The following is a 27,426-nucleotide window of genomic DNA, read 5'->3' as shown; positions in this document are numbered from 1 at the left end:
TTCATGTGATTTTTATATGTTTTTTGGTGATGAATTCAAAAACGAAAACCATTTTTCTCCACCATGTTACATTTTTTCACGAAACGCAATTTTTGTCTGTCAGCTATAAGGTTTTGCTTTGCGCCCTCCCACACCATAACCTATTGTCTATGGGAGAGGAGCAAAAGCTTTAGATTTGTCAAAATTTTCAATTTCTGGTTTTCAACGAATGTCAGTGTTTTAGGGTCTCCTGATACCAAAAACACTGATATCTTGATGATGGGTGTGTGTCTGTGTCTTTTTCTCTCAGTTTCTTGAGGGTGGTCTAGAGTTAAAACAGCTGGCCAGAAAGATACCAAGCTCGAAACTTAAGCCTGTTATGAGATAACAATGTGCTGATTAGTTTTTGAGCCAAATTGTGCAAAAGTAAGAGGCACTCTAGAGGAACCCTCAAATACCGTAATTCTGTAGTTAATTATGAATTCTCATCAAATGCTATCGTAATGATATTTTAAGATCAAAAAGATCAGGATCAGAATGGTAAACAATTACTAAAATGTTGTAGTATAGTTTGGGTAACTTGGTTCCTAGGGCGCAAAGCCTACTGACGCTTATGTCCAAATTTGTTTTATATCATAGAATTTTACCACATTATGAATAACTAAATATCAGTTTTTTATTTTTATGTTAACTTATTTGAATTTTATACTAACATTAAAATCTATGTATGAAGCAAAACTGTTATTTTAATTCAATAATAAGATCAAAATATAGCTAGAATTGAACACGGTAGGGTGAGTTACAGAATCAGGTATCAGCATAAGAAGTCATTAGAGATAAAAAAAAAATGTGGCACCCAGAAACAACGTTCTCTTGGTACTGAAACAGAGAAGAGTTTGAAACTTATTTCAGGAAAGATGGATCCTTACTTCATTGCACTGACATAAACATCTTAGTATAGAAACTTGGCGGAAACTACAATTCAGAAGACTGGAGACTATTTAAAGAGTCATGTAAAAGAAGCCTAAAAGGAATGCGCCTTCAAAATGGTAATAAATATGCATCAATACCTGCTGCTCATTCTGTGCATTTGAAAGAAATATATGAGAAGTATGAAAATCTTGAGAAATCCTATTACAATGGGCACTTTTGGTTAATATTTGGGGAACTGAAAGTGGATAATACTGAGTTTGCAGTCAGGACATACACAATTCTCATGTTTTCTCTGTGAGTAGGACAGTAGAGCCAAGTATTGACATTGGGTTCAAAAGGAATGGGTGTTTAGATAAAAAGCTAAAACTTTGTTTCGAAAATATCATTAGACCTAGTTTAGTGGATTCAGATATAAAGTGTTCCTACCACTGCTTCATATTAAGCTTGGTTCAATGGAGAAGCTTGTTAAAATCCTATTAAAAGATGGAGCTTGTTTTTTGTATTTGTGTAGAAACTTTCTGGGTTTGTCTGCGGCTAAATTGAGAGGGCATTTTTGCTGGTGTGATACCAGCTATCCACCAGTCAGTGTGATACCACCTGATGAGAGATCAGGACACTTTTGGTTGATAGAGGGCAGTACAAGGTTCCAGGTTGCCCTTTAAAAGTAAAAATTGATTGGAAGCCACTTTCTTCTCCACAGTAAGTTATAAAAATCACAAGAAGATCCCCATACAAGAGGAGTGGATCATGTTGCTGAAAAATCTGCATAAGAGATTCAGCTCTATAAGACTCAGGGAATGCAGTGATCTTAGAGGCCAACACAGGGTCCTGAGACTTTAAAAACTTTCTCATTGCCCATTGCCTGACAAAAAGAGGAAACTTAGTAAAGAGGTAAGTCAATATAAGAATGGAATTCGAGAAATAAGGAGTTGATACAAGGGAGAGTTTTGCAGTTTTTGACAACTGTGGAGCTGCTTCCCTGGCTGGAACTATGTGCTGATACATAAAAGTAAGCCCAGAGGGACATCATGACATTGCTTTCATTAATGTTTCTTTTTCTTTGTATTTTAAATGATTTTATCCTTGCCTTGTGTATCAAGGAACACACACCATTTTTCATAGTCACTGCCCTAAATGGCATTTGTTCTGGAAATCATTGTGGGTGCAGAAGCAAGCCATGCTGCCTCCCAACTATCACAATACATTTTGAAGTGGAGGGAAGGTTGCATAAGTGTATCTGTTGTCACACACGTGCGCATGGGAGGCAGCTAAAGGGCTTGAGGAAGGGCAGTTCCGAATCATACCGGGTTGTGGCAGAGTGCCTGCAGACCATTCATGGGAGATTCCACCTGGCCATCTTGACATCACTTCCAGGACCGAGCATATGGAAGAAGACCTTGCCGGCTCTGGCCCCTGTGATGTCATGTCCGAGCTCAAACCTATGACTGAAGACCTTCCTATGCCCGACCCCTTTGATCTCACTTCCTGTCTTCCCCTTTAAAAGCCTCCACCTTTTCCTTATTCCCTCAGTTCTGTTTTGGACTCCGTTTTGTGCACAGCAGTGCTATCATTTAAAATGACAATTTGCAGCCAGAAAACCAAATATATACGGGTGGCTGCCCAAACCTTGCTATGGCTCTTTGTGGCTTTTGTGACAGTGTATATACTTGTGTTTACTTGTTCCCGATTTATTTATGGATATGAAAGTGCATTAAATGTAGGTAAATGTAAAGTGCTTTGTGCAAATAAAAGAAACAGCAAATACAAGATAAAAGATTCTATGCTACAGGAAGCACACCTTCCAAAGGATTTAGTTGTTTATGTTAGTGCAATATTATCCTCCAGGCATTGCTCAGAAGCAGTTACAATAAAATGTTAGTCTTTATCATAAAAACCGTAGAATAATATAAATCAAAGAGAGTTCGGCTGCAGTGAGACTGAATTTGGAAAACTGAATGCAATTCCAGTTACAATGTTATAAAAAAAATTGCAAAAAAAAAAAAAAGATTTGACTGTGATGCAGAGTGTAAGAAAACAGATTCAAGATGGAAACCAAGAAACTAAAAAAAAAACAAAAAGCAAAAACTTCATGTATTAAAGTACTTACACCCGCATCTTGCATTAGATCACTGGATGTGACACTGGAACAATACTGATATTAGTTAAACATAAAGGACAATTTCAAGTGATACTCCAAACTCAGCTACAAGTTTTCTTTTACAAAATTTTACTGCATGTTTCAGATGTTATTGTATTATTTTAGAAGAATGTAAAACTGGGTAACAAAATGTGAAGAACTGAGCTGTGTTATACAAGGAATGTATGTTCTGGCCAAACAAAGTCAGACAATGGCGTAAGTGGTGAGAAGCAAGAACAAAGCTTAAAGAAGATGGGAGTCACTGATATATTAAAGATACTGACTCGATAAACACATCTTGGAAAGTATTAAAGCAGGAGAATTAAGTACATTCATTTCAAATACATAAGAAATGGAGCAGACACATTTGTTAGCAAACAAACAAAATTTTGTAGCCAAATTTTATAGCTTAATGTTATCACCAGCAAAGGTTTACAATACTTGTTTCTCTTCATTTTCAGACTTTTAGCCTCATACTGATGTTTTATAAAATGTAAAAAGATTGGAGTTTCTATTTTGCAGTTCATCTCTCATATTCAAAAATGATAATGTTGTTAGTATTTTTAATTTGAACCATTTTGCTCACTTGTAAACCTGAATGCTGTATTGAAAAGAGACACCCAGATTGCTGATTTCTTTAAAATGAAGGATCATTAATGATTACCATAGAAAATGAGAGGTCAAGACTTGGTGGAAATTTGATAAGAGAACTGACTGGAAAATGAACAAGTTTAAAAGAAACCAATAAAGTTGTAGCCAGAAGGCAGACCAGAAAGTACAAAAGCATACTGAACATCAAAAATAAAAATGAGGCTAAAAATTCAGAAGTCAACAAAATGTCAAAGCAACATTAAAAATGATTTGAACAAGACGAAGTCTTTAACCAAAAATATTTGAAGATTTTTAGTAATCATTTTGGGTTTTTTTTAACTTATCCAAAAGCTTGGAAATAAAAAATGTAGTCCCGCTGTCTTCAAGTGATCAGGCACATAATCAACGTCCTCACTAGCCAAAACCATGAAAACTGAGTGCAAAAGGGTGGCAGGCACAATGAAGTCCTAATCCAAAATGGTGGAGAGGAGATACTATCATTTAAAAGATGACAATAAATAAATAAGAGAAAAACAACATTTTTTAACTCAAAAGAATGAAAAATGGTAGACAACAGAAAAATAATGAGAATCATGATGATCTCTGTCTACCAAATATGAAAAATGTCTAAATCTGAGATGGTACAAGTGAACTAAATTCCTTTGCACATATCAGTACTCTTTATCACAGTGTCCCGTAAATTAAAATATTTACTTGTGATTTCAACCACCAAGCTTAAGGATACCATACATTTTGATTGTTGAACATTAGCATTGGAGTTGAAGCAGTCGACTCTATGCCATTCAACTTCTTTTGAAAAATTTTTGGGAAAGACGCCATTGGTCAAATAACTAGACGGCCTTTTTGAGAAAGTGCTAAGAAAACAAAAACATTTCAGTGTTCTTTCATCAGCCAGTTTTGCACTATACTTAGAAAATCTAGTTCTGAGGAATGAATGATTATCAAGGTGCTCATGCTGCCTCATCTCAATGACTTTTAAAAACATGAACATGACAAATGAGAGTAGGCCATTCAGTCTATCAAACTTGTTAGGTTAGCAAACAGGTAAGTTGCCTACGTAGCCCACCCAAATAAGTTTTAAAAATTGTCAGAATATCTGTTTAAACCACAAGATTCAATATTTCCCATATTACTTTTTTATGAAAAAGAGTCTCCTGGCTTCTGTCTTAAATGCACTTCTCCTTAAATTTCATTAATGTCCACAAGTACATCATTCACTGTTTAACTAAAGAATTCTGATGAATGGATATTAAAAATTTTGCATGCATGTGGTTTTATTAAGCAACTGTTCTAGACTGATTCATATCAACTACTCTTTATTTTGTAATAGTTTCATGGATTTCTAGTACTTAATTACATTAACTTGGTACTGATCCATCTTAAAACAAGTTTGAAGTGTTATCTTGGATACTAAAGGTCCTGTGTTCACTAAGATAGAATGTTAGTCACTATGATAGTTCCTCAGGATCAAAAATCTTTAAAAGGCTACTTAAACAACAAAAAAAAAACAACATACTAATTCAAAATATGCAGGTAAAATGCATGCATATTTACAAATAGCTTTACTATCATTTAAAAGCTTTAAATGTTTTATTAATCATAGCACATACTGTATGTATAGTGCCTTGCCAAATTATATAGTCTTCAGTATGAGATTTCAGCTGATGGTGAATTACAAATAATAATTAAACACTATGTTGCAGACTCTATTTTCAATTCAAATAAAATGAAATATAAAATTAGATTTTTGTCATCAAACATCTTAATGATATAAATAAATAAATAACCTGAAACATGCTGTGTGTGTAATATTCAGCTCCCTGTGCCATGGTAATCATTTACGCATGAAAGAGATTTCCCTAATGAGTATATTATTGTTGTACCTTCATCCTTTTCCTGCATATTCACCACCTTTTCTGGAAGAAAACTGCAGTCTGTTTAGAAATCAAAAGTTTAAAAGAAAGCAGAAGACCCATTTCCCCCAGCCCACTCATTCATCAACACAGTATGCTTCTATTAAGCTGTGTGTCAGGCTTTATTGTTCACCTGACCAGGCTCCAATATCTTTTCCAAGTTAATGCACTTGCAGTCAGCTGCCAGTCTTTAGCACTTTTTGTCATTTGTTTCTTTATATTTCCAGGTTATTTTTTGATGAAATCACTTTTGGTAGAATACACAGGTTTTAAGATAAGGACTATATTGAACTAGCAATGTTTGCTGCTCATGGTGCTGGAGAGGGGCAATGTGTTGCATGTGGGTCAGGGAGCAAGTAATAAACTCTACACACATCACATTAATTTAACTTCAAACTTGAATCATTGGGTACACAGTTCATTTGGGAGAACAAAATGTGAAATTTAAGGCTAAAGAACATTTGAGACACTCCAAGATAAAAACATACAAACACATAGATGATGTGAAGTGAATGGAACAAAAATGACAGAATGCATTTGAAAGGCACTGTATATAAAAATCATCTTCTTTTCTCTTTTTTCTTTTTACAACAATACCATTTATAAGAAAAAATATTTGCATAGCTCCCTAAATTTCTTGTGGTGTATTAAATAAAAAAAAATGTAAAAACACAGGATTTTTCTAAATTTGTTTTTTGGCCTATAGGAAGCATATTTCTTTTTTCCTAGCTCTAGAAAAGATCCCACTTTGCGTATAAAAAAATTTAATCTAGTCCAATATCTCCTGACATTTCTAATAAAGGTCACTAGGCTCTGCAACAATGAGGAAAGAGCTAAAGCAAATAGATTCTTTTGTCTGCCACCCAAACCACATGTAACACCCACAAAATCTACTAAACATTTTTGCTGCTTTACCTTGAATGGTTTAAGTTAAATATGAATATTCAGTTACAGCTGCTAACTATACAGATAACAAAATAAAAAATAATATGTACTGACATATTGAGACATACAATTCAAAACATATTGTTTAAAAATTGCATACAAAATATTGAAATTTAGCAAATAAGACTTTGTAACTTTACATTAAATGCCCGTTAAAGCAATTCATACTATAACATTTTTAAACCGCTTAATCCAATTTAGGAGATGTGGAAGGTCAGAGCCCATCCTGGCAATAGAAAGCAGCCGTGAACGTGGCGGGGAGCTGGTCTTTTACAGAGCCCACATCCACGCATGTATTTTGGAAATCTAGAATACCAAAATAAAATCCCAAACAGATGTGGGCAGGAGGTGAAAACTTGCCATAGTTACAGAAAACAACTGGGGGTGGAATTCCAACTCAGGAGGCTGGATTGGAGAGGCAGCAGTGCTAACCACTGCACCACCAAGAAGCCCACTTAAATAATAAAAGAATAAAGATCAAATAGAGCCAGAACCTGACAGTATAATGTTTGAACATTCTTAACATGTCTGTGTGAATATTCTTCTGTAGCCCAAAAACTGCATGGTAAATAGCATGGGCTCAATGTCAGTGAGTCCACCCTGCTATGGACTGGTGGTTCATCCAGGGCTGATTAATGTCTTGGGCCTTATACTACCATGATAAGCCCTTGTGATCCTTAAAGATAGACTATATTGTTCAAGTAAACCGATGGATATAAAGTCTTTTGAAGTGATGAAGTTTGTGGATTGTCCTACCTGCTTGCTGATCTGGATGGGATGTCAGGTTTCTGCATACACACTCCTGTCAGACCTGACCTCTAAGTTGAATTAACTTAACAGTTGTTGTTTTGCTGAGCATCAGGTCTATCAGGGAATCAATGCTAATATCATAACAAACACATCTCTTGATTACTGTTTATCCTGACTCACATTGCATTGTCCCTTCTACCAAAGTGCTAAAGATGTTTTGTCTGAATGCAAGCATTATTGGCTGCTGTATTGCTATCAATGCTTCTGTAAAGAAATTAATGTTTCTTCCGAAATCAAACTCAATCAAACCATAACTATCTGCTCATCCGGTAGTTTTTCATTCTGCATGTTTCGGATTCAAAAATGTACTGAATCTAAACTCACAAGAGTAATTTAGTTTAATTTATTTTTTTTGTTTCAAATTCATGCAAAGAAATAAAGATTTAGTATTATATGGGTAAAAATAACATATGGCAGTGTGATGATTTTACAAATTATCCTAAAATAATATATTTCAATGAGCTTATATCACCAATCACCCCATTAAAATGGTAAGTGGAAAAATCTCCTCAGAAATAACAGGTCTACTGTGTCCTTTGGTTTTTGAGATGTGTTACAAATATAATCTCTTTAGCAGCTACACTTGAATTACTGCAATGGTTATGTCCTCTAATGCACAATCCAAGCAATGAAAGCTAGAATACCCTTATCAAAAAAGAACTGAATGTACTCTTACAACAATAGACTGCATTTCTGCAACTCAGGGCCTACATAAGATACTACAATACAGGAGTGGACTCCACACATTTTCTTGAATTGTGTTTACATTATCAGTATAGTAACAGTTTTTCCAAAGATCTGAAGGCAGTGAACTTAGAATTCTTTCATTCCTATTCCATACTCCCCTTGGCTGATCACACAACACCTCATAATTTCTAATGATTTCAAACCACTTATCTTTATCGGAAGTCCTCTTCACTGACTACCCTTTGCTCCATAATGAAGGGTGAACCAATACCATTGTTATCTTCATATTATCAAGTCTCTTTCTTGAGTAAAACTAGAATCATGCTGTCAGAACTTTTGTTGGACATTACAGTGTTTTCCAGGTCTGACCAAAAGGTTTCCCCACTCCCCTGAGCATTTTAAAATATTGTACACACAGTATTGTTATTGAAGTCAAGTGCACCTGATTAGTCAATGGTAAGTTTTTGCGGTTTACAGACTTATCTGACTAAAATTTTGCACTAGGTAAGATGTTGCATCAACTTTCTTTAGGCTTATTGTCACCTTAAACTCCAATTAACATCCAGCATGTTTTTTCATGAACCAGTGACAGTGATCCTCGCATCACTTGATGTCAGAATGAGGTGTGTCAGTCTAACCAATCTGTGTGAGTTTATGTAATAACAGTAGTATTGTTATACATGCAGAGTACAGTGCAATTCTTACTTGTATATCAAACCAACAAAGGCCTCATCACACTACAAAATTTTTCCTTTGATTTTCACTCACAGATTTATTTACATAATCTTAATTTGCCAGTCACCATGTAGTTTGACTGGTCTGTCAGTATGACCATGACAAAGTCAAATACATCTGATTTTTTCTTAAGTGGTAGTGGTGGGATCATTTGTATGCAAGAGCTGACAACAAATGAGCCCTCACCTAGAGGTACAATGCATACAGTGTGATCCAAACGAAATAAGAAACGTGAGTGTTTTGGACCACGCAAACAGAAGAGAAGTTTGTCTGTCTGGTTTCTCACGTTTGTTGTATCACCTTAGAATTGACTGTATCATCAGAGAAGCCTTGGCTTGTTTATGGGAAAGGGACAGTGCCCTACCACAGTCTAGTGTACTGTATCTTATGTGGAGAGCAGTCTGTATTGGGGTTGCTCTAAGGATGGCACTATAACAATTACCTTAACTCATCCTTGTGTACTTTGATTAACACTATGGGTAAATATAGCAAGACATATATTGCAGTTTTCAGCTCCAGTGGATATTTTGCCTTTTAATACAAACAAAACAGGTAATCAAAATAATATTCTTAAATCAGAAACGTAAGTTATATGGTGCATCACATTCAAAAAATACAATCAAAGCAAGGAGGTAAAGGTAATGTATCTGGACTGCATAATTCCCTTATATTATTATTTTTGGAGCTATTCAATAATAGTTGCATGGTGTTCTTTGTTAAGAGTCAGTGAAAGTGTTGGAGCACATTCTAATTTAATAGTATATCTACAGATTGTTTTATGCAACAAGGGTTTCTAGATGTCTTTTAACAAATCCAGGTACTAGGGTGTTGTACCATGTTAGCCATTATGATTAAAAGGAGTCATTTTGCTTGGCTTTTCTCAGCAAATCCAAGGAGATGTATGCCACACGTTCATCTATTCAGAAGGCTAGAGCAAACATTAGAATCTCTTCATCTTGTAGCACAAATACTTTTCTTTCCTTTGTTGATTGGTTGAGTTGTCCACGATGGAGTATCGCTTATTGTTTTGACAGTGACATGAATTTTTTGGAGTCAGTGGGAATTATTGTTTTCACTAGTCTTTAAACAGACCATTAAAGAGAGTTAATGTGTTTTTACTTAACACTCTAATAGCCTAGATGATGTCACATATAATAAGACTGATAAAAATGCCTTTCACTGCACTGCAAGCTCTATTTCTGCTAGTTTCTTTTCCCAGGTGATCACTACTTTCTGTGTTGCAAAATCCATTTTTTTTCAAATCGGGCCCTGATTATTTCTTTTAGTTTTATTTCCTTATAACTTGAGTAGCAAAGATATTTAGTTATGCATCAAATGCACAATACTCTGTATAACTTTAATGATTTCTGGGGGCCATAATATTTTCAAAAAGAGCATAAGACCCAGTGTTTGTGAGCACAGACTGTATTGCCTTACATTGAATTCCAAGGCATCTGAGTTTGTGCCAGCTTGTCAGGATGAGTAACGGATACCAGTGGCACAGGAAAACCCTTTGCTATCTGCAGAAATGCCCATCAGTTTGTTCCAAATGAAAGAGTTAGGTATGGGCAAACGCAACTAGAAGGAGATGAAGGTGGGCTAAACATTATAGCTGATGTGGAAGAATCAGTATTTAATGCTGCTTGGTTGAGGCATTTGAAGTTGCTATGGTGTTTGCAGATACTAATGTGACTTTAGCTCTTTTTTCAGGAAATGCACAGCAGTTCTTATCCATATCTCAGTGTTAGGGATGTTCATGTCATTCCAGTGTATAGAGACCCAGCTACTTTAGACTAAAAGAATACCTGATATTTTCAATGTCTTACTATGTGTTTAACAGTGACAGGAAACTGAGACTGTTTGCAGACAAACACTTTTTGAGCCAGGCTGCAGTGAATTACATGAAGCTGATGGATGTCTGCCTGCTAGTTAGTTGTTGCAAGACCCTTAGGAAATGCAGTATATTATACATACTTGACTATGGCTGGCACTGAGGAACTATTTGATGGAATATACCAGGCTATATTTGGGAAATCCTGAAGGCACACATAAGGTGGAAGTGTGCTTTTCAGCAATGGTGGAGGAATAACCAAACAGACTTTAAATCTAGGATGTGTGTGTTTGGCCAATTTCACCAACCATTCCTCATCTCTATCAGGGTTATCATTAATTAGGTTACGTCAGTTTTATGACAGAATCCAACTACTGGCTGTGATGACTTATGGGAAGTCTGTAACAAAGGTGACTTGTTGAACACAGCACTTGTTGAGTTATCATATGATCCTGGGTGTTGAGTAGAGGTTAATGTGTTTCTAGCAGTGCAACCAGTGATATCAGCTGGGGAAAGTGAATCTTCAAAAGAGGGATGAAGGACAATCATAAGTCTTTTCCACCACATGTTTGAGGCACAAATGTTATGCTATAAGCCAGCCCAAATCAACAGAATATCAAAGATGTCGAACTAGCTGGCAATGAACTGTAGGCAAGTAACCCATAGTGCAGGATTTCAATTTAGATGGATGAAAGCAGTAAGTTTGCTTTTCAGAAGGTGCTTTTGTAACTATTTTGGAATGACACAAAGATGTAGAGGGACAAATTCACAAATAAGGCAACACTGTTCACACCAATAGGAATAAAATGCAGAGGGGATGAAATGATTTGGATTGGCAGCAAGTAAAATGTAATGCAGGCTTCAGTACATGTTAAAGGAAATGAAATTGCTTACCTTCTACTTTGGATAACATGTTCTGTTTAACTTGAAGTTATTCCCATTACTTCCAAATGGCAATTTATAATAGAAATAACCTTCTAAAATCTTTTAACACTGTGCATGTTGCAAGGTTTTCACTTATACTTTCATCTCACTTTCTTCTATTTATTGTATTATCTTCTGATTTGTGCGGCCTTTAAAACTTAAGGCGCATCTACTATGTACTTATACGTCTTTCATTCACATCCTGATTATGTCCACTCCTTCCTTGCAAGGGTCCTGTCTTTGCCATATACAGTATTTTCTATTGCATTAGCCCTACTATAAGCTAGTTTTCATAACTGGAATTTTGGAAACATAACTTGTTTTCTCCCTCTAGTTATCTTGAAAAAGACTAATAATGCTTTTAACCATGCAAGGCAAGGGCTAGTTCAAATCTAAATTGTAGTGGTAAATGATAAAAGATATCCTTACCTGGTAACCTTAAAAGGCCATGGAGGTCGTTCCAGGTTGGACCAAAATTATGTTATTGCTGGCTATTCCAATCCACATGCTATGCACGTGGCAGTTGCAGATATTCATCATACCTTTCGAAATAAATTCTTTAACTAATTTGCAAGAGTGAATCAGCATCAGGTCTGGGCAATCCTAAGTAAGTGTTTTTACATGGAGGCTATAACCCAAGGTAATATACAGTGTATTTCACACTAGGCTGGATTTCTACTGGCAATGGGTTTTATGCACATTAAATGTAATGACTGCAGTTGCTAGATTTTTTCACCTTGAGAATGTCAGATTGCACGCCTAGAAATTGCAGGGATGACAGATTACATGACTTCTCGGCCCAGTTTCTGGTTTCAAATGTGTCACAAGCTTACCACATTTTGACAGCCAATAAATGTTCTGCCTGATAGTGTGTTTTCCAGGTATGGGGAGTTCAGCCACAGTCAATGCCCATCTTTTTTGTTTTTCTTTTCTATCATGGTACAAAAAATTGGACAGACAAGCCTCTGTTCCATTTTTTTCTTTCCAAAACAACAGTCTTTCTCCTTTCCCTGTGGTCGCATTGTTTGCATTGTACTTTCTGGTGAGATCTTGTTAGTTGTCATCTGTGAATGCCTGTGAATTTCCCCTAGGGATTAATAAAGTATCTATCTATCTATCTCTCTCATACACAGGAGCCATACCTACAACTTAAGTTGTGTTTGAGTTTGTTGAGATAAACATGACTGATGGTCACAGGTGAAAACTGTGATCTTGCCAGCTCACTAATATTATGTAAATGAAATCTATGACTGAACAATCCCTGAAAAAACTAAGTGATCCATTTAAAACTTTTCACCACTAGAATAAACCATGCTTCCAGGAGGACTATGTATTGATGATTACACTAAAAGTCCTTTTTTATGGGTGGTGGTATGGTATGTTAATTAAGATTTTCTTTACATTTACTGCTTCTCATATGGATTGTATGGAAGTTTGTGTATTTACAGGTGTGTCTATAGTTTTTTGCGATTGTCCTTTTTTATTTTTGTTTAGTATTACCTTGATATAAACTAGGTTACATTGTGTTGTGACCTCTTCCTTTCAGCTCACCACTATAACCCACTGAGAAGAAGGGCAATGCCTGCATGAGGCTGTTTGTTTAGTGCTGCTGGGCAGTGGGGGGAGCAGGTGTGCTGTAAATAAATTAGCAGTGCACACTAGACCAGGGCATCTATTCTTCTCTTTGTTTCTTGTCTGTAACAATGCTGAATTTTCACAGACAGACAGCTAGAGGCTCAGACATTAATGTGAAGAAGTTGGTATCATCTACATGGAAACCTCTGAGGGAACACAATATTTTTCTCTGTGCCTCACAAAACAGACATTTTTGCTGCTGCTGTTGTTGTTTCTGATGCGCTATGTACTTTAAAACTACACCTGCAGTGATATTAAGGGTATTACCACATTTACTGCTGTTAAAATATCAAGGATAATCACAGAAACAGAATTGATGCCTCCTTTGGCTCTTGGAGCACGAAGCCTCAAAAGCTTAATGTTTGATCAATGCAATATTTTAATGCTATGCATCAAAGATTCTCAAAATGGAAGCGCCTGAGAAAAGGTTCAATCTAATAGTTAATGAAGAATCACCACTGTGACTGTGGATGACAGAAAAGCAAAAATTATTTGAAAAATCCCTATCTCCATCTTTAAAGTGATATATTTACTTTTGTCATTATGTCTTAAATTCAAAAAGTCAGAAGGGCATTAGGGATGAGTTTTTAAAATGTTAGCTCTGTAAAGGCAAAAGAACAACAAAGGAAACAACATTAGAATTAAGAAGGTGTCATCTAGTAAAGCTTAATTTATTCAGTAGTGGTTGTGAGGATTACAAAGATGTTCAGTAAAATAAAAATCATTAAAATTATTAAAATAAACTTTAACTAAATAAAACTGAGAGGAGGCCCTTTAAAAACTGATCATGAAACAAACCCATTCTTCTCTTTTTAAAAGTCACTTTACTTTAGGGCTTAAGCTAATGGCTTGAACTTTAGGTCAAGGGGTTTGTCCACTAGTGAGGCCGAGGCCAAACGGGGGCTTAACACAAGACTTCTTATGAGAATGGAGAATCGTGAGGTCTGTGAAGTAACAGGGCTGCAAGTCGGGGTTAAATGTGTCATCCATATATTTATTCCTCTTTTAAAATGCTTTAAAGATATAATTGATTACTCTTTCTGATGGTGAAAGGTGCTTCATTTGATATCTAACTTGGAAAATTAAATTATTTGGCCTAGAATTTGTACCTTACTTTACTGCTTCAACAGTGCCAGAATGACTGACTTGAGAAATTTTGAAAAAGTTATTTTGATGTTGGAAATCAATATTGGGCTTTCTAGCAGTTTAGAAAATGATTCATTTTATTGTGTCAGACCATATTTACAACTAAAAAGTGAAAAATCGGGAGTGATGTCGCCTAGACTTTATACTCGGATATATGAGGAGTAAACTGCAAGAAAATGACTATATTTTTATATTATGTACATTAAAGAACCACCAATAACAAATCAAATCAAATTAATAATATATAGAACAATTATTATAAAAGTAAAGTTTAATAAATCAGACTCTGCATAAAAAAAGAAAATTTAGCATTTCATCAGGTAAAGTACCACTTCCAGTTAGCAGAAATAGCCCAAAAGTTGATAGAAATCTATGTTTTGTACCTAATATTTGTTTGCAAAACTTGGTTGACCTAAGTGAAAGCGTACTCAAGTTATCATATTTACATACACAGACACACAGACATAATTCCAAAAATTGTACTTTCGGACTCAGTTAGGTCTAAACCTTAGAGATTCATCAAAATCTTGAAATAGAATTTTTTGGAAGATTCCAATACTTTGCCCATATTTTGTATATGAGAAAGTCAGGGAGGTCTAAAATGTTGAGATTCATCAAAATCTTGATGTCGAATTTTTGGACGATTACAATACTTTCCCTATACTTCGTATATGAGAAACTAAAAATGTTAGGTCCAGTCAGGCGAAGTAGTTTGTGTGAAGGTTAAATCCAAGCCTGTCTATAGCTGGTATAGTTAAACCCAAATCCCCCAGTGCCCGTGGCAATTTATATCCAAATCCAATTGTATCTGTGGTAATTAATTAGGGTTCATTAATTAACGCTATAGCCAGTTTACTGTACATTTCATAACACTGTCCAATAATATGCAAAATTTTAGCCTTCAGTTAAGTATTGATGGTTGTTTCCAAATAGACCTTATTTACAACATCTTGAAAGCCATTTGTTGAGATCCCAGCACAGGTACTAACTACGTATAGAATTCACATGAGTTATATTCCATAACCTAGTACACATTAGGGGTGAATTGTAGCTATAATGTGTCCTGTGATGAGCAAGTATGTGTACCCTGTAGACTGGTACCGATCCAGATATGCTTATTGTATGGTGCTTATTGCCTCTGCATACCTGCACTTGGAAAAATAGGGAGCTATAAAGAAAAGAGAACCAAAGATAAACATAATAATATCAATAAACCCACCTTAATATAAAAATAACAGAACCCTTAATATAAAAAGAAAATTACATTAGCCAGACATGCATCCCTCAGAAATTAGTCATTTCCTAATTCATCCAGTATGTATGCCAGTACAGCATCTTACATTGAGCTGGAGTTCAGTGTACCGTCAGCAGTGTTTCAACATTATTTGTTCATTATATTTGATAGTTTTGTTGCAGATGTTTCCCTACACCTTAGTAAAGGTTCTTCTGTTAAAATTACAAAACAAGCAGACTACCTTCAGTAGTCTGTATTCCAGTATTCTGTCTCTTCACTACAGCTTATGCCAACAGCAATACATGGAAAATCATGCATCATTGGAATTAGTAGGAATTAAAAAAACAAAATGGGTTCACAAAAAAGCTGCAAAGTAAAAAACAGGTGTATAAGTCATATAAGACTACTCATGCCATTATGAATCAGAGGGCCTATGACAGCATGAGGGTAGCCATTAAGAAGGATACTGGGTAAGCTAAAAGGCAGTTTGAGAGTAATATAACATAGGGTGAAAAATGACTCAAACAGACTCTTCACATGTGAGGAAGTAGATAACCTTGCAGCAGTAAAAAGGACAACTAAGGAGGATTTGAGAGATTTGTAAATTGTAGAAGGAGAAGTACTGCTTAGATTACATAGGCTGAAATAACACAAATCACCAGTATCAGATAATATTTATCCTTATGTATAAAAAAAAGTAGTGAATACGTATAGAAACTCTTGACTCATATTTTTATGAAGTCATTGCAAACTGGAGAAATTCCAAAAGACTGGAAAATGGCAAATATTATCTTGTTATATAAAAGGGATGATTGGGTAGATCCAAGTAACTATAGACCAGCAAGCTTAATGTGTATAACAGGTAAACTAATTGAAGGGATTATTAAGGAAAAGACTGAAAAACACATGGCCAGAACAGGAGTTTTACTGAACAGTTAGCATGGGTTCAGAAGATGGAGGTCATGTTTTACTAAAATGCTGGAATACAGTGAGGAAGCAACAAAATGATAAGACCAAAGTGGTGCATGTGGTATTATTTATTTTGACTTTCAGAAAGTATTTGATAAGAGACCACATGAAAAGTTGGCAAACAAACTAAAAGATGTGCAAGGTTTAGGGTGTAGTGTGTGGATGAGTGTAGAATTAGCTAAAACACAGGAAGCAGAGGGTTACGGTGTGAGGAACTTTATTAACATTAGGCCATGTTAAAGAGTGGCGTGTCACAGGGGGCAGTGCTAGGACAACTGCTGTTAATATATACACACTACAATTCAGAAGTTTTAGAACGCCTCAGATTTTATGGATATGCACAGTTTAATGTCTTAATTTTTCAGGAAATCATAGAACAAATGAACAATGACAAATAAAAAATAAGTCAAGGAATCATTAAGTGTACAAAATTTTTGATTCATCAAAGTAGCCACTTTTTGCTGATATAACAGACAAACTGTGGTAACCCTTTTGATTCAGAATGCCAGTCAGTCAGTACAAGTCAGCAACTCTGCTTCCAGCAAAAGAACACCAGACCATCACACTTCTTCTTCCATGTTTGACAGTTGGTGTCACACACTGAGGAACCATCCTTTCACCAACTCAACGGTATGCAAACACCTTGCGTGAAGAACAAAATATTTCAAATTTTGATTCATCAATCCATAAAACATTCTTCCAGCATGCAGCAGTCCACAGATAGTATTTCAAAGCTCTATTCTGACCTTTAAGGAATGGCCAGTCAAACCTGCAGCACAAAGTCTCCTCTTCATAATAGAAACTGAGACTTTCTTTTTTCGACCACTATTAAGCAGTGCTTGAAGCTGTTGTGCTGTGAGGTGCCTGTCATACAAACTGGTGACCCTCAGAAACTTATCTTCTGAATGTGTTTTGACTTTGGGTTGGCCAGATATTTTCCTATCAGAGTTTCTTTCAGTTTCCAATTACCGTTGGATTGTGTAGGACACCTTACTCACTGGCATTTTTTTTTGCAATTTCTCTACATGAAAGGCCTACACTTCCTAGGGTAATAATACTATGTTTCAAACAGGTCCTCCAACTTGCAGGGAAAACTCTGGGGGATGGTGGTACAAATTGGTACTCCAGCCATTGTAAAAAACCTCACACTGTTCCAGTGTGGTGCTAAGGTGCCACCCACTGCATGGCTGCACTCTGGTCCCAATCCAGGTGGACTGTCTTCCTTATTTCTTTTGTTAAGTGCCATTTTCTTGTCATTATCAATGGAATTTACAACTTTCTACATTGTAATATTGTCCAAGTAGTACTTCAGAAGGTGTAGTAACACAGTCTGTTCCAACTCTGCTTGAAGACAGACACAAGGTTTTTAAGTAATCAATAGAACTTGGGACACCTGTGGAAATTGTTTGCTTCTACTTGCAATACTTAATTTACTTCAATTGCTGCAGAACATCTGTAGGTTGTAACCTATTCAACTTATTACATTTGAAAAAAAAAACTGGAAAAATTGTGGTCTTCTAAACCTTTTGACTGGAAGTGTAAGTGATTTGGATAGGAATATAAATTACATGTTGGATAAGTCCATAGATGATACCAAACTAGAAGAGTTAGCAGATAACCTAGAATCTGTTGAATCATTACAGTGGGACTTAGCATACAGGCTAGGGCAGATTTGCGGCAGATGAAATGTAAGTTAATATAAAATGTTACACATAAGAAGTAAAAATGTTAGGTTTGAACACACAATAGGGGGGTTTGAAAATTTAAAGTTCACCATATAAGAAGGATTTAGGAGTCTTAGTGGATTGTCTCTTTCTACTTCCAGACATAATATATAGCATAATTGTAGAATACGACGCCAAGGAGGTTATGCTCAACCTTTATAACACACTGGTGAGGCTTCATCTGGAGTACTGTGTACAATTATGGTCTCCAGACTGCAAAAAGGACATAGTGGTGCTATAAAAAGTCCAGAGGGGAGTAACTAGGCCGATTCCAGGGCTACAGGGGATGAGTTATCAGGAAAGAGTTAAAGAGTTGAGGCATTTCAATCTAAGCAAAAAGAAGATTAAGAGATGACATGATTGTGTTTAAAATTATGATCTTAATACAGTGTATCGAGACTATTACTTTAAAATGAGTCCAGCAACAACACAGGGACACAGTTGGAAACTTGTTAATGGTAAAATTTGCACAAACATTAGGAAGTTCTTCTTCACATAGAGAACCACACACACAGTTACCAAGTAGTGTGGCAGAAGGTAGAACTTTAGGGACCTTCAAAACTAGACCATTTTATTTTGGAGGGATTAAGTGGATAGGACTGGTGAGCTTTGTTGGGCAAAATGGCCTGTTCTAGTCTACATTTGTCTAAAGTTCTAAAGATAAGTATCCAGGCTTAGACTGGCTGCCAGTCCATCAAATGTTTTCTGTCTTCCTAGCACCAAAGCTTAATACCATAGCAGACCAGTAGAAGAGACTGAGATGGAGAGAGCCAGCAAATTCCATCAAGTAAAAAAAAAAAAAACAGTAATATAAAGAGCACACATAGTGATTAAAATATTGGGATTCAAGAAGAAAGGAAACTGTTCTGCTTCTTATTACACTGTCTAAGACACAGTGCTCAGAATGGGAAAGGTGGCCATCTCCTTTGCTGTCACCTGGCCATACATTGAATCAAAGATAATGTTCATGCATTTTATATTGCCATGATTTATTTATGTGAATCATAGAAATTATTTGTTTTCTGTGTGTAATTTGTGTGTTACATATGCAAGTGTTGCACGGTTTGCATCTTACTGTTAATACATTAAGAGCTTTGAGCATGAGTCCATGACAAGTACTATATACAAATCAAATTAACACCTGCAATAGTGAAACGTAGCAATACAGTGATTTGCAAAGTCAGACGGTTGGGTTATTAGGCCATAAATTAGACGTTGTAAAGCAAGTTATTCAAACCTCTTTTCGTCACTTTCAGCTGATTAATTAAAAGGTGTTTTTTCAAGCCAGTGTGTGGGAACAATTTTTAATGTAACGTCCCTACTGGCCAACTGCTGCCAGTTTCCTCAAATCCTAGTCACTTTTTTTCAAACGGCCTACTCTAGCTAATACACAGACAGGGGAGACAGACGGCATCTTAAAACTAAGCTCAAGAAAAGGCTTGTTTAATTAATCTTTCAGTGAGAAGGTATGGTACACTGCTAATTAAAGTAAAACAATGGATTTCCACTTGCAGCTGGTATCTTCTTAACAAAAAAGCTTGAGGTTTAAGTTAATAATTGCTAGATTATAAAGAAAAAAAGAAACTGCTGGTCATGACTTTACATAAAATTGTGGCCAACCTTAAAACTCTAAAATCAGAAAAAAAAATATGAGTGTACACTAAGAATTCATAGTATCATAAAAGTCAATTAAAAGTGTATCCTTTCTATGAGTGCAATGCATCACACGTCAGTATCAAAACTGCACAAGTGAAACACGATTAAAGATGTAGGCTTTATACCAGGGTGTGCAATTAAAACCAGGTTTCTGTCTCTTCAGATTTTTTTTCACATAGTATTGCAAATTGGCTTTTAACCCAACACCGCCAAATTATGAAACAATCAACATCTGATGGATATATTCACATTACAGTTTTAAAAAATAATAACCACAACACTGAGAAAACATAATGTCGACTGAAACAACATGCAAACCAATTTCCTACTGTACGTGTAAGTCTGATTTACTTTCCAAATGTTTCCTTCTGCATTACAATTTATTTTATAGCTATGCTAAATGACACAAAAAATATCAGACTCCAGTTTGCAGTGACAAGCAGTGTTTTAGATTGCATCTCTCTCTTTTAAAGATAGCATAGCTTGGTGAATGTGACATAGGACTATTTACCATAAAGATGTTAGTTTAATAACATCCATCAATGTGTGACCCTGACTAAACCTACCACGGCCGTACTTGTAAAAAAAAAAAAAAATTCAAATGGTAATTGTCAAGCTGTTTTGGATAAATAAGACCATAAATTTAGTTGTATCGAACTATCCAGAGAGAGCAGATTATTTTTCATTTATGCATAAAACTCTAAAAAAAATTGTGTTTCTAGGAAAATGTTAAAATGTAAAGTATAATAATCACTTAATCAAACATTACATAATAATTTACAGCCGTCTGGAGTTTTTTTTTTTTTTATTTTGTTTTTTCTGTCCACCCTGGCCATTGGACCTTACTCTGATTCTATGTTAATTAATGTTGACTTATTTTCTTTTCTTACTATGTCTTTTATTTTTCCATTCTTCATTATGTGAAGCACTTTGAGCTACTTTTTGTATGAAAATGTGCTATATAAATAATTGTTGTTGTTGTTGTTATATAGCACTATTCAGAACACAGCAGCATGCTGGTGCAGTGGTTTTCTTTGCTGCCTCCCAGATCTAGAGTCTTGGATTTAAATCCCTGCTAGAGCACTGCATTTCCTCTGGATACCCTGTTTTTCATCATCTAGTTCATGCATTACACCTAAACCTAACAGGATAGGCTACGCTCCAGCCCCCCATAGCCCTAATATGGATTAAGTGGGCTTCAACAATGCAGTGATAACAAGGCAAAACAAAATGTGGAAAAGGGCCACCAATGATCTTTATAATATATAGGCATATAATTGAATATATCATTACCAGGAATTTCTCATTTCTAATATTTAAAATCTCCTGAAATCTTCAGAAAATGAAGAACATCATATCAATAGGTGATAAAACATACTGAATATTAAAACAATAATGGTCAATAAGAGCATCTCATCTTGAAAGTAAAGAACAAAAATGCAACCTAAAGAGGTACAAGACCTATAAAGTACTCTTAAGGAATGGATAAAAACTCAGCTCTGCCTTTTTAGGGAATCAAAAAGTCACAATAAGCCAAAAAAGAGCAGAACGAAAAATAAATATATGAAACCTCAACAAGGCAATTTTCTTTCATTTAGATTCCCCCAATCTGTGAATTTCTTTTAACATCAGTGCCCCTTCTTCCAACCAATGTAGGCACTTTTGTATTATGCACAGTTGTACCCCAGGCTAAAAAATGATAGATTTCACCTTTAGCTGCAGTGCTAGTGTGAAAGGTGCTTAACTTGCTTGTTTGCTCATACTTCAGTAGGTGGCCATTTGTAAATCAATCATTAAGATAAGGTAATATTACCTGCAGGCTGTTGACACTAAGTTGGCTCCAGGTGTCTTTGTCCAAGCCAAACACAAAAGCATTGGCCAGACCGTGTAGAGGAGCAGAAATAACATGCAAAAGTGTCAATGTGAAGACAGGCTGGCTGGGGTAGAAAGCATTGTGGAGTCTGAGGGAAGAGAAGAAAGAAAAAAAAATACACACACAAAATGAGACATTTAATTTCACATCTGTTTCCCTCTTCATGTATAGCTAAAGCAGTGCCTATGAGAATCACAAACATGCTATATCTGGAGACGGGGTCCCCAGCATATTTCACAGGTAGTATTAAGGCAGACAGGCCTGTCATTTTGCTTCAGCCTTTAAATGACTGCCAGCGAAGGTGGCAAGGCGTGAGAGAACTGGTTTTAGTACCAAGGCTCCCTGTCACTATGAGACTGCCTGTGAACATTCCAATTAAATCCATTTATAATTTGTAAACCTGCCAACATAGAGTGTCTGCAGTTCTCAGGTAGGCCTCTACACGCCAGAAACAGATTCTATGGTATTTAATAGACTATTTAATGCATATCTTTAGCTATTTTGATATCTAATGACGATGCATTTACACTGTAAAATAGTGTTTTTTTAAACTGTTGTAAAAATATTTTAAATCCATGCACATATTTACACTTTATACTTTACAAAAATAAAATACAGCTGTTACAGATTAACTGACACAAAAATAGCAAAAAATAAATAATCTTAAAATAAATAATGTTTCAAACAGATGAGCAATTGCTTGTTTTCCATGAGTAGGAAAGGCAAAAGCCTTGCCATTTGTATATTTGACCTTTATTTCACACTACTCTGCTTGAGTGCATTTGCATCTTTCTGCACTGGTAGGATTCCTTAGAATTATACAAGATGGTATACAATGTCAAAAAGAATTGTAGCCCACTTATTTTTTATTGCTTTAAACAGAAATACATGGAAGTAACCACTACTATACAAAACACACACACAAAAGCACGGAAATGTATAAAATATCCACATGGTGTAACATTCAGGTGCATTTGGGGATGGAGGTAACAGTGCTGAAAGATGAAGCATTTTTTAATTTTGCCTATGTCATTAAAAAAGACAGATACATCACATTTTTTTTTTGCTTACAATTATAACATTTTTGAAAATATGATTCCAATGGAGAGTTATAATCTATCCAAACGTAACTCTACTACCATGTCAAACACTTGAATTGGGAGATTTATTTTGGCATCAGCAGTACCAAACAAAGATGAAAAAAGGAAAATATATCAGTCAAATATATTCTAAACTGAATTCTGAAATAGTACATTAATCAGTAATTAAACCCATAGGATGCTTTTGTTTTAAGATCCCTAAAGAATCCCTTTACAATGGGAAGTTTTCAAATTTCAAAAATGTATCCAGTATGTTCTACTCGAAATATTACAAAAAAAGAAACTTTTCCAGCAAACTTTCCTGAAGAAAAGTGTACCAAATTTGAGTGAAATTAATCCACTGGAAGCCAACTTGTTTCATACATATGGTCTGACGGACATGTTCAAGAATGTAGGTGCTATTGCATTTTACAGTAATTTACCTAAAAAGGTCAACAGAGCATGGAAAAGATAACATCATGCCACCACAGACAATTTTAAACACATGTACAGTGTTACAGGAAGTGTGACACAAGCCCTGGAGTACTGAAGGTAAGACAGGAAAACACTCTGGGAGTGATGTCTCACTAACACACACACACAGATGAAAATTACATCTGACAGTTGACAGCACAGCACATCTTGAAGTAAATAACATTTCAAAGTGAGAACTCACAAGACAACAAAAGGATTATCTGAAATGTGGATAGATTAATTGTATTAGACAGTGGTCAATTAATAAGTAAGGTGGTACCACTTAAATTTTGCAAAATGTGTTAAGCCAAGGGTAAACATAATTCAAGCACTCCCATTATAAAAAATGAAAAAAGAGCTTCAAATTGGCACTATAATTCAGTGATCTGAATGTATATGCTTTGCTTCTACTGAATAAGGTTCTTTTTTATAGACATGATTCAATATTTTAACCTCATTTAAGCTTAACATTCATAAACGTCTGTAAATATGAATCAAATATTCCCTTAACACGTCAGAGGATACACAAAATACATCAAAGCTTAAGACATTGTATAAATCAGGTTAATCAGGTACAGGGAGTGAAAAGGTGCAACGACAGTTCCACTAATACTACTGCTTTTTTTGCAAATAAGAATGAGTAACAGACATCCAGACTGCTGGGTCTGAAATTACGTCTCTCTAAAATGATCCCATGGGTGGCACAGTCTAGCTGGGAGATACCCATGAGGTTGAAAATGGTGAGTTAAAAAGCATGTTGACTAACTTCACACCAATGAAACTGGTGCGCTAGCAAGATGACTTGTGAATGTGCCACTGACAAGTGAAACTAGTGCATATTGGGAGCCTGAAATTGTCAAATGCAATCTGGCTTTCCCCTCTCAGTAGTAGCTCTCTTATTGGTGCTAAAAAAAGGACTATCTTACTGACTCAAAAAGATTCCTTCTGTTTAGCATATTCTGCCATAACACAGAATCTACAATATCTAGCTTTTTATATTCTAATACAATCCTACTTGTCCAATGAAAATTCTAAGCTGAGTGTCATGCCAGCACTGATAACAGTTTTATATGTGAAGATAGAGGAATTAATTTTTGATGAAAGGCTGTAGGATCAATGCCACTTAGCAAGACATTTGATTGGTTCAAAGCAAGTGCACTGGTACTGGATAGACCAAATGATTAAGATGAAGAAAGGCAAATTCAAAAGCACAACAGAATTTCTTCAGGCAAAATGTGACTAACTAGTGAAATTTTCCACCAGGGCATATCACTGGAGTAGGCACACTGGATGTTTAAAAAAAAAAAAAGAGCTTCAGCTTATGGTTCATGGCCATGCCAAGCAGCAGGTGATCTGTCGAGCACTTAGAGAGTTTTTCCTTTTCTGAATTCCTTCTATGGCTATATCAAAACTTGGGAAGCTGAACTTAACCTTAATAATACCCGGTAAATTTATGTGAGCTAAACTGAGTCCACTCAACCAAACCCTCGAAGTCAAACTGCTAATATTTTATAGTAATCACAATCTAATGATCTCAGAAGATCACAAGATGCAGACCTTATATTGCTTAAATTGCAAATAAAGTTATTTAAGGGGGAAGAGTTTGTACATTTTTCTAAAATCTGCCATAAATGCATGGAATATGTCACCTTTCTCAAGGTTTACAAATGTCTTTTTAAGATTAATTGTTTTGATGTAGGCTGCTTTAGGAAGAACAGCTGTTAAACAATGATATTTCAATACATGGAGATCTAATGTAGTTATGGCTATCATACCCACTTTATTTGTGTTATTCTCCCTGTCTTCTGGATGCTATGGCATTGCAATACACTGGTGAAGCTGCATTCACACTGCATGTACTCCTATTACAGGGTTGAACAATTACATGGGCAATACTGTCTGTTTTAACAGGAAAGGACACCCTTGTGTCATCTCTCCAAACTCAGAATAATCCCAAGGAAGCCAAAGTTTGAAATGTATTTGTTATAAATGACAAAACACACAAGGGAAAGAATAAATAGGGAGGATTCTTAGTAAAACAAAAAATAACAAACAAAACTCTGCCACTCTGGGTCTTTCTTCACAGGTATTTGAATCTGTGTTTAGCTAGATCAGTCTCCATGTTAACTCCAATCTCCCTCTCCCCTTCTCTCTTATGACTATGACCTTCTTTCTTTCTACACATGAGTATGTATCTCCTTGTTCTCCTAAATCCCGACTCAAATGGACTTGTGGCATGAGGTGGCTTTAAATGTACCTTGAGATTTCTAAAGGCAAAAATCTGAAATCACTTTAAGGATTACATTTGACCATTTTCTGGCTACAGGAATACTACCGTAAAACTTCATAAAGCGGTTTGTAGTGTTTCAGCACTTTTTAAAAAATGATTGTTGTTTTAAATGTCATAGGTTCAATACACAAAACAGAATCTGGAATTTTCTGATTAGTGGGGCTCAGATAAACGTTTGTGATGGGAAGAAACAAGAATGAGAATCAATGTGTGCATTAATCAGGAGCCTAATTTTAGTTGAATTCTTGGTTAAGCCACTCTTTTACTTTTTTCAAAAAAGAAAGTTTTTTCTCTGTTTTTAGGTTAGGTAAGGTTATACACCAGTTACTGCAGTACCACTGTTTTAAGTAAAATGTCATCTTATAAGTCACCAAGCTGAAGTGTGTGCAATAAACCCTTTCACTCCTGGAAGCCACCCATACAGTAGCAGTCAGCGCAATGGCAGCAGTGGATGATGTTATTAAAAGTGCAACACATAGATAGTACAATTTAAATCATCATAAAAATAACAAATGATCAAAAATATTCCAATCATGCCAAACACACACTGGGGATCAAGGCATCTGCTAACTGCCTATTGTCATGTTCTGCCCCATAGTATTTAGACGACAGATTGCTTCCTTAAGCCAGTTAATACCTAGTTGTTCAGGAGGTGACCTCTGAATTTCCTACCTAGGGACAGTGTGGTGTCTCCTAAGAGCCATGAAGCCTGTCAGTCCTCCATGCAGTCTCTCTCTCTCTCTCTCTCTCTCTCTCTCCCCCTTTCTGTTTAGGTGGAGGGTCAGGCATCTCTGGTATCTGCTGTGACACCTGCTCTCTGGTGCCTTTAGAAATACCATGTGCTTCCTACCTGGATGTTACTCTATCTCTCTCTCCAGCTTTGACATGCCTTCCATACTGGCATACCACGCGGTTCCCTGCACTGCAGTGCATGTCACTGTCTTTGGGGATTCCTGCAGGGCTACTGTTTGTCCATCAGCACTCTTGTCTCATAAGGTATTTTTTCACATTGATTACATGAAGAACCGGGACTGCACATTTTTGTGGTGAAATCTTTGGTCTACATACCTTTGCTTTTCTCTAGGAGACAAAGCTTTGTAGCTAAGCATTTTAAATTGTTAGGTATTTATATCATTTGGTTCTGAGAAAACAAAAAATGACAGCATGAAGTTTTCAAAAACACAGTTAGAAGAATACAATTTTGCTCAGTATTACAAAATGAATCACAAATATACTTCAACTCATTTGCATTTGCTTATTTGTATGATGCCTTTATCCAAGGCAACTTGTAACATGTATGATGCAACTGGTTACATTTCTTTTAGTTTTCCTATTGATGCAGGGGCAGGTCAAGTGATTTGCTCTTGGTCTCAAAGTGTAAAAAGCGGGATTTGAATCCACAGTCTTGGGGTTTGAAGTCTGAATCCTTAACCACTACACAACACTGCCTGAACAGTTCAAATTACAGCAAAGGGGAAAACATCTTGTACTTTGACTATAACTTAATGTTCTCCTGTGAATTTAGCGTCTCAATTTTTCTGTCAGAAAAGAACACTTTCAGAATAATCCAGTACACCACTATGACATAACAGTGGAAATCAAATACTTTTTGTCCAGGTTCACATTTTGTTTTAATGAATTTGCAGCTGCATCTGCAAAAAGCCCTGTTTCATTCTCACCTGGGGGTGTCTTTTATGTGACTCTGTGTGTCCTGCTCATGCTCCTCAGATTTTTCGCCTACAGTTCCAGGGCACGCCATTAGATTAATTTAGGGTCTTAATTAGACCAGTGTGAGGTAAGGTAAATACATGTCTTTTACCCAATTCTATCCTGACCAAAC

At 35.8% G+C, this 27,426-nt stretch overlaps 1 protein-coding gene across 3 annotated transcripts in view; it reads right to left on the bottom strand.

The window, feature by feature from the left end:
• si:dkey-100n23.5 (cyclic AMP receptor 3) overlaps positions 1 to 27,426 on the bottom strand; it is a 676,569-nt gene that overhangs the window by 30,128 nt on the left and 619,015 nt on the right. For all 3 annotated transcript variants that reach the window (XM_039745090.1, XM_039745091.1, XM_039745092.1), the window contains one exon: positions 21,684 to 21,831. In XM_039745090.1, coding sequence (XP_039601024.1) covers positions 21,684 to 21,831 — 148 coding nt within the window. The remainder of the gene's footprint in view (positions 1 to 21,683; positions 21,832 to 27,426) is intronic.

Source organism: Polypterus senegalus, chromosome 2 (assembly GCF_016835505.1).
Source record: "Polypterus senegalus isolate Bchr_013 chromosome 2, ASM1683550v1, whole genome shotgun sequence".
NCBI classification, from domain to species: Eukaryota; Metazoa; Chordata; class Cladistia; order Polypteriformes; family Polypteridae; genus Polypterus; species Polypterus senegalus.
This window is presented reverse-complemented; position numbering and strand designations above follow the sequence as displayed.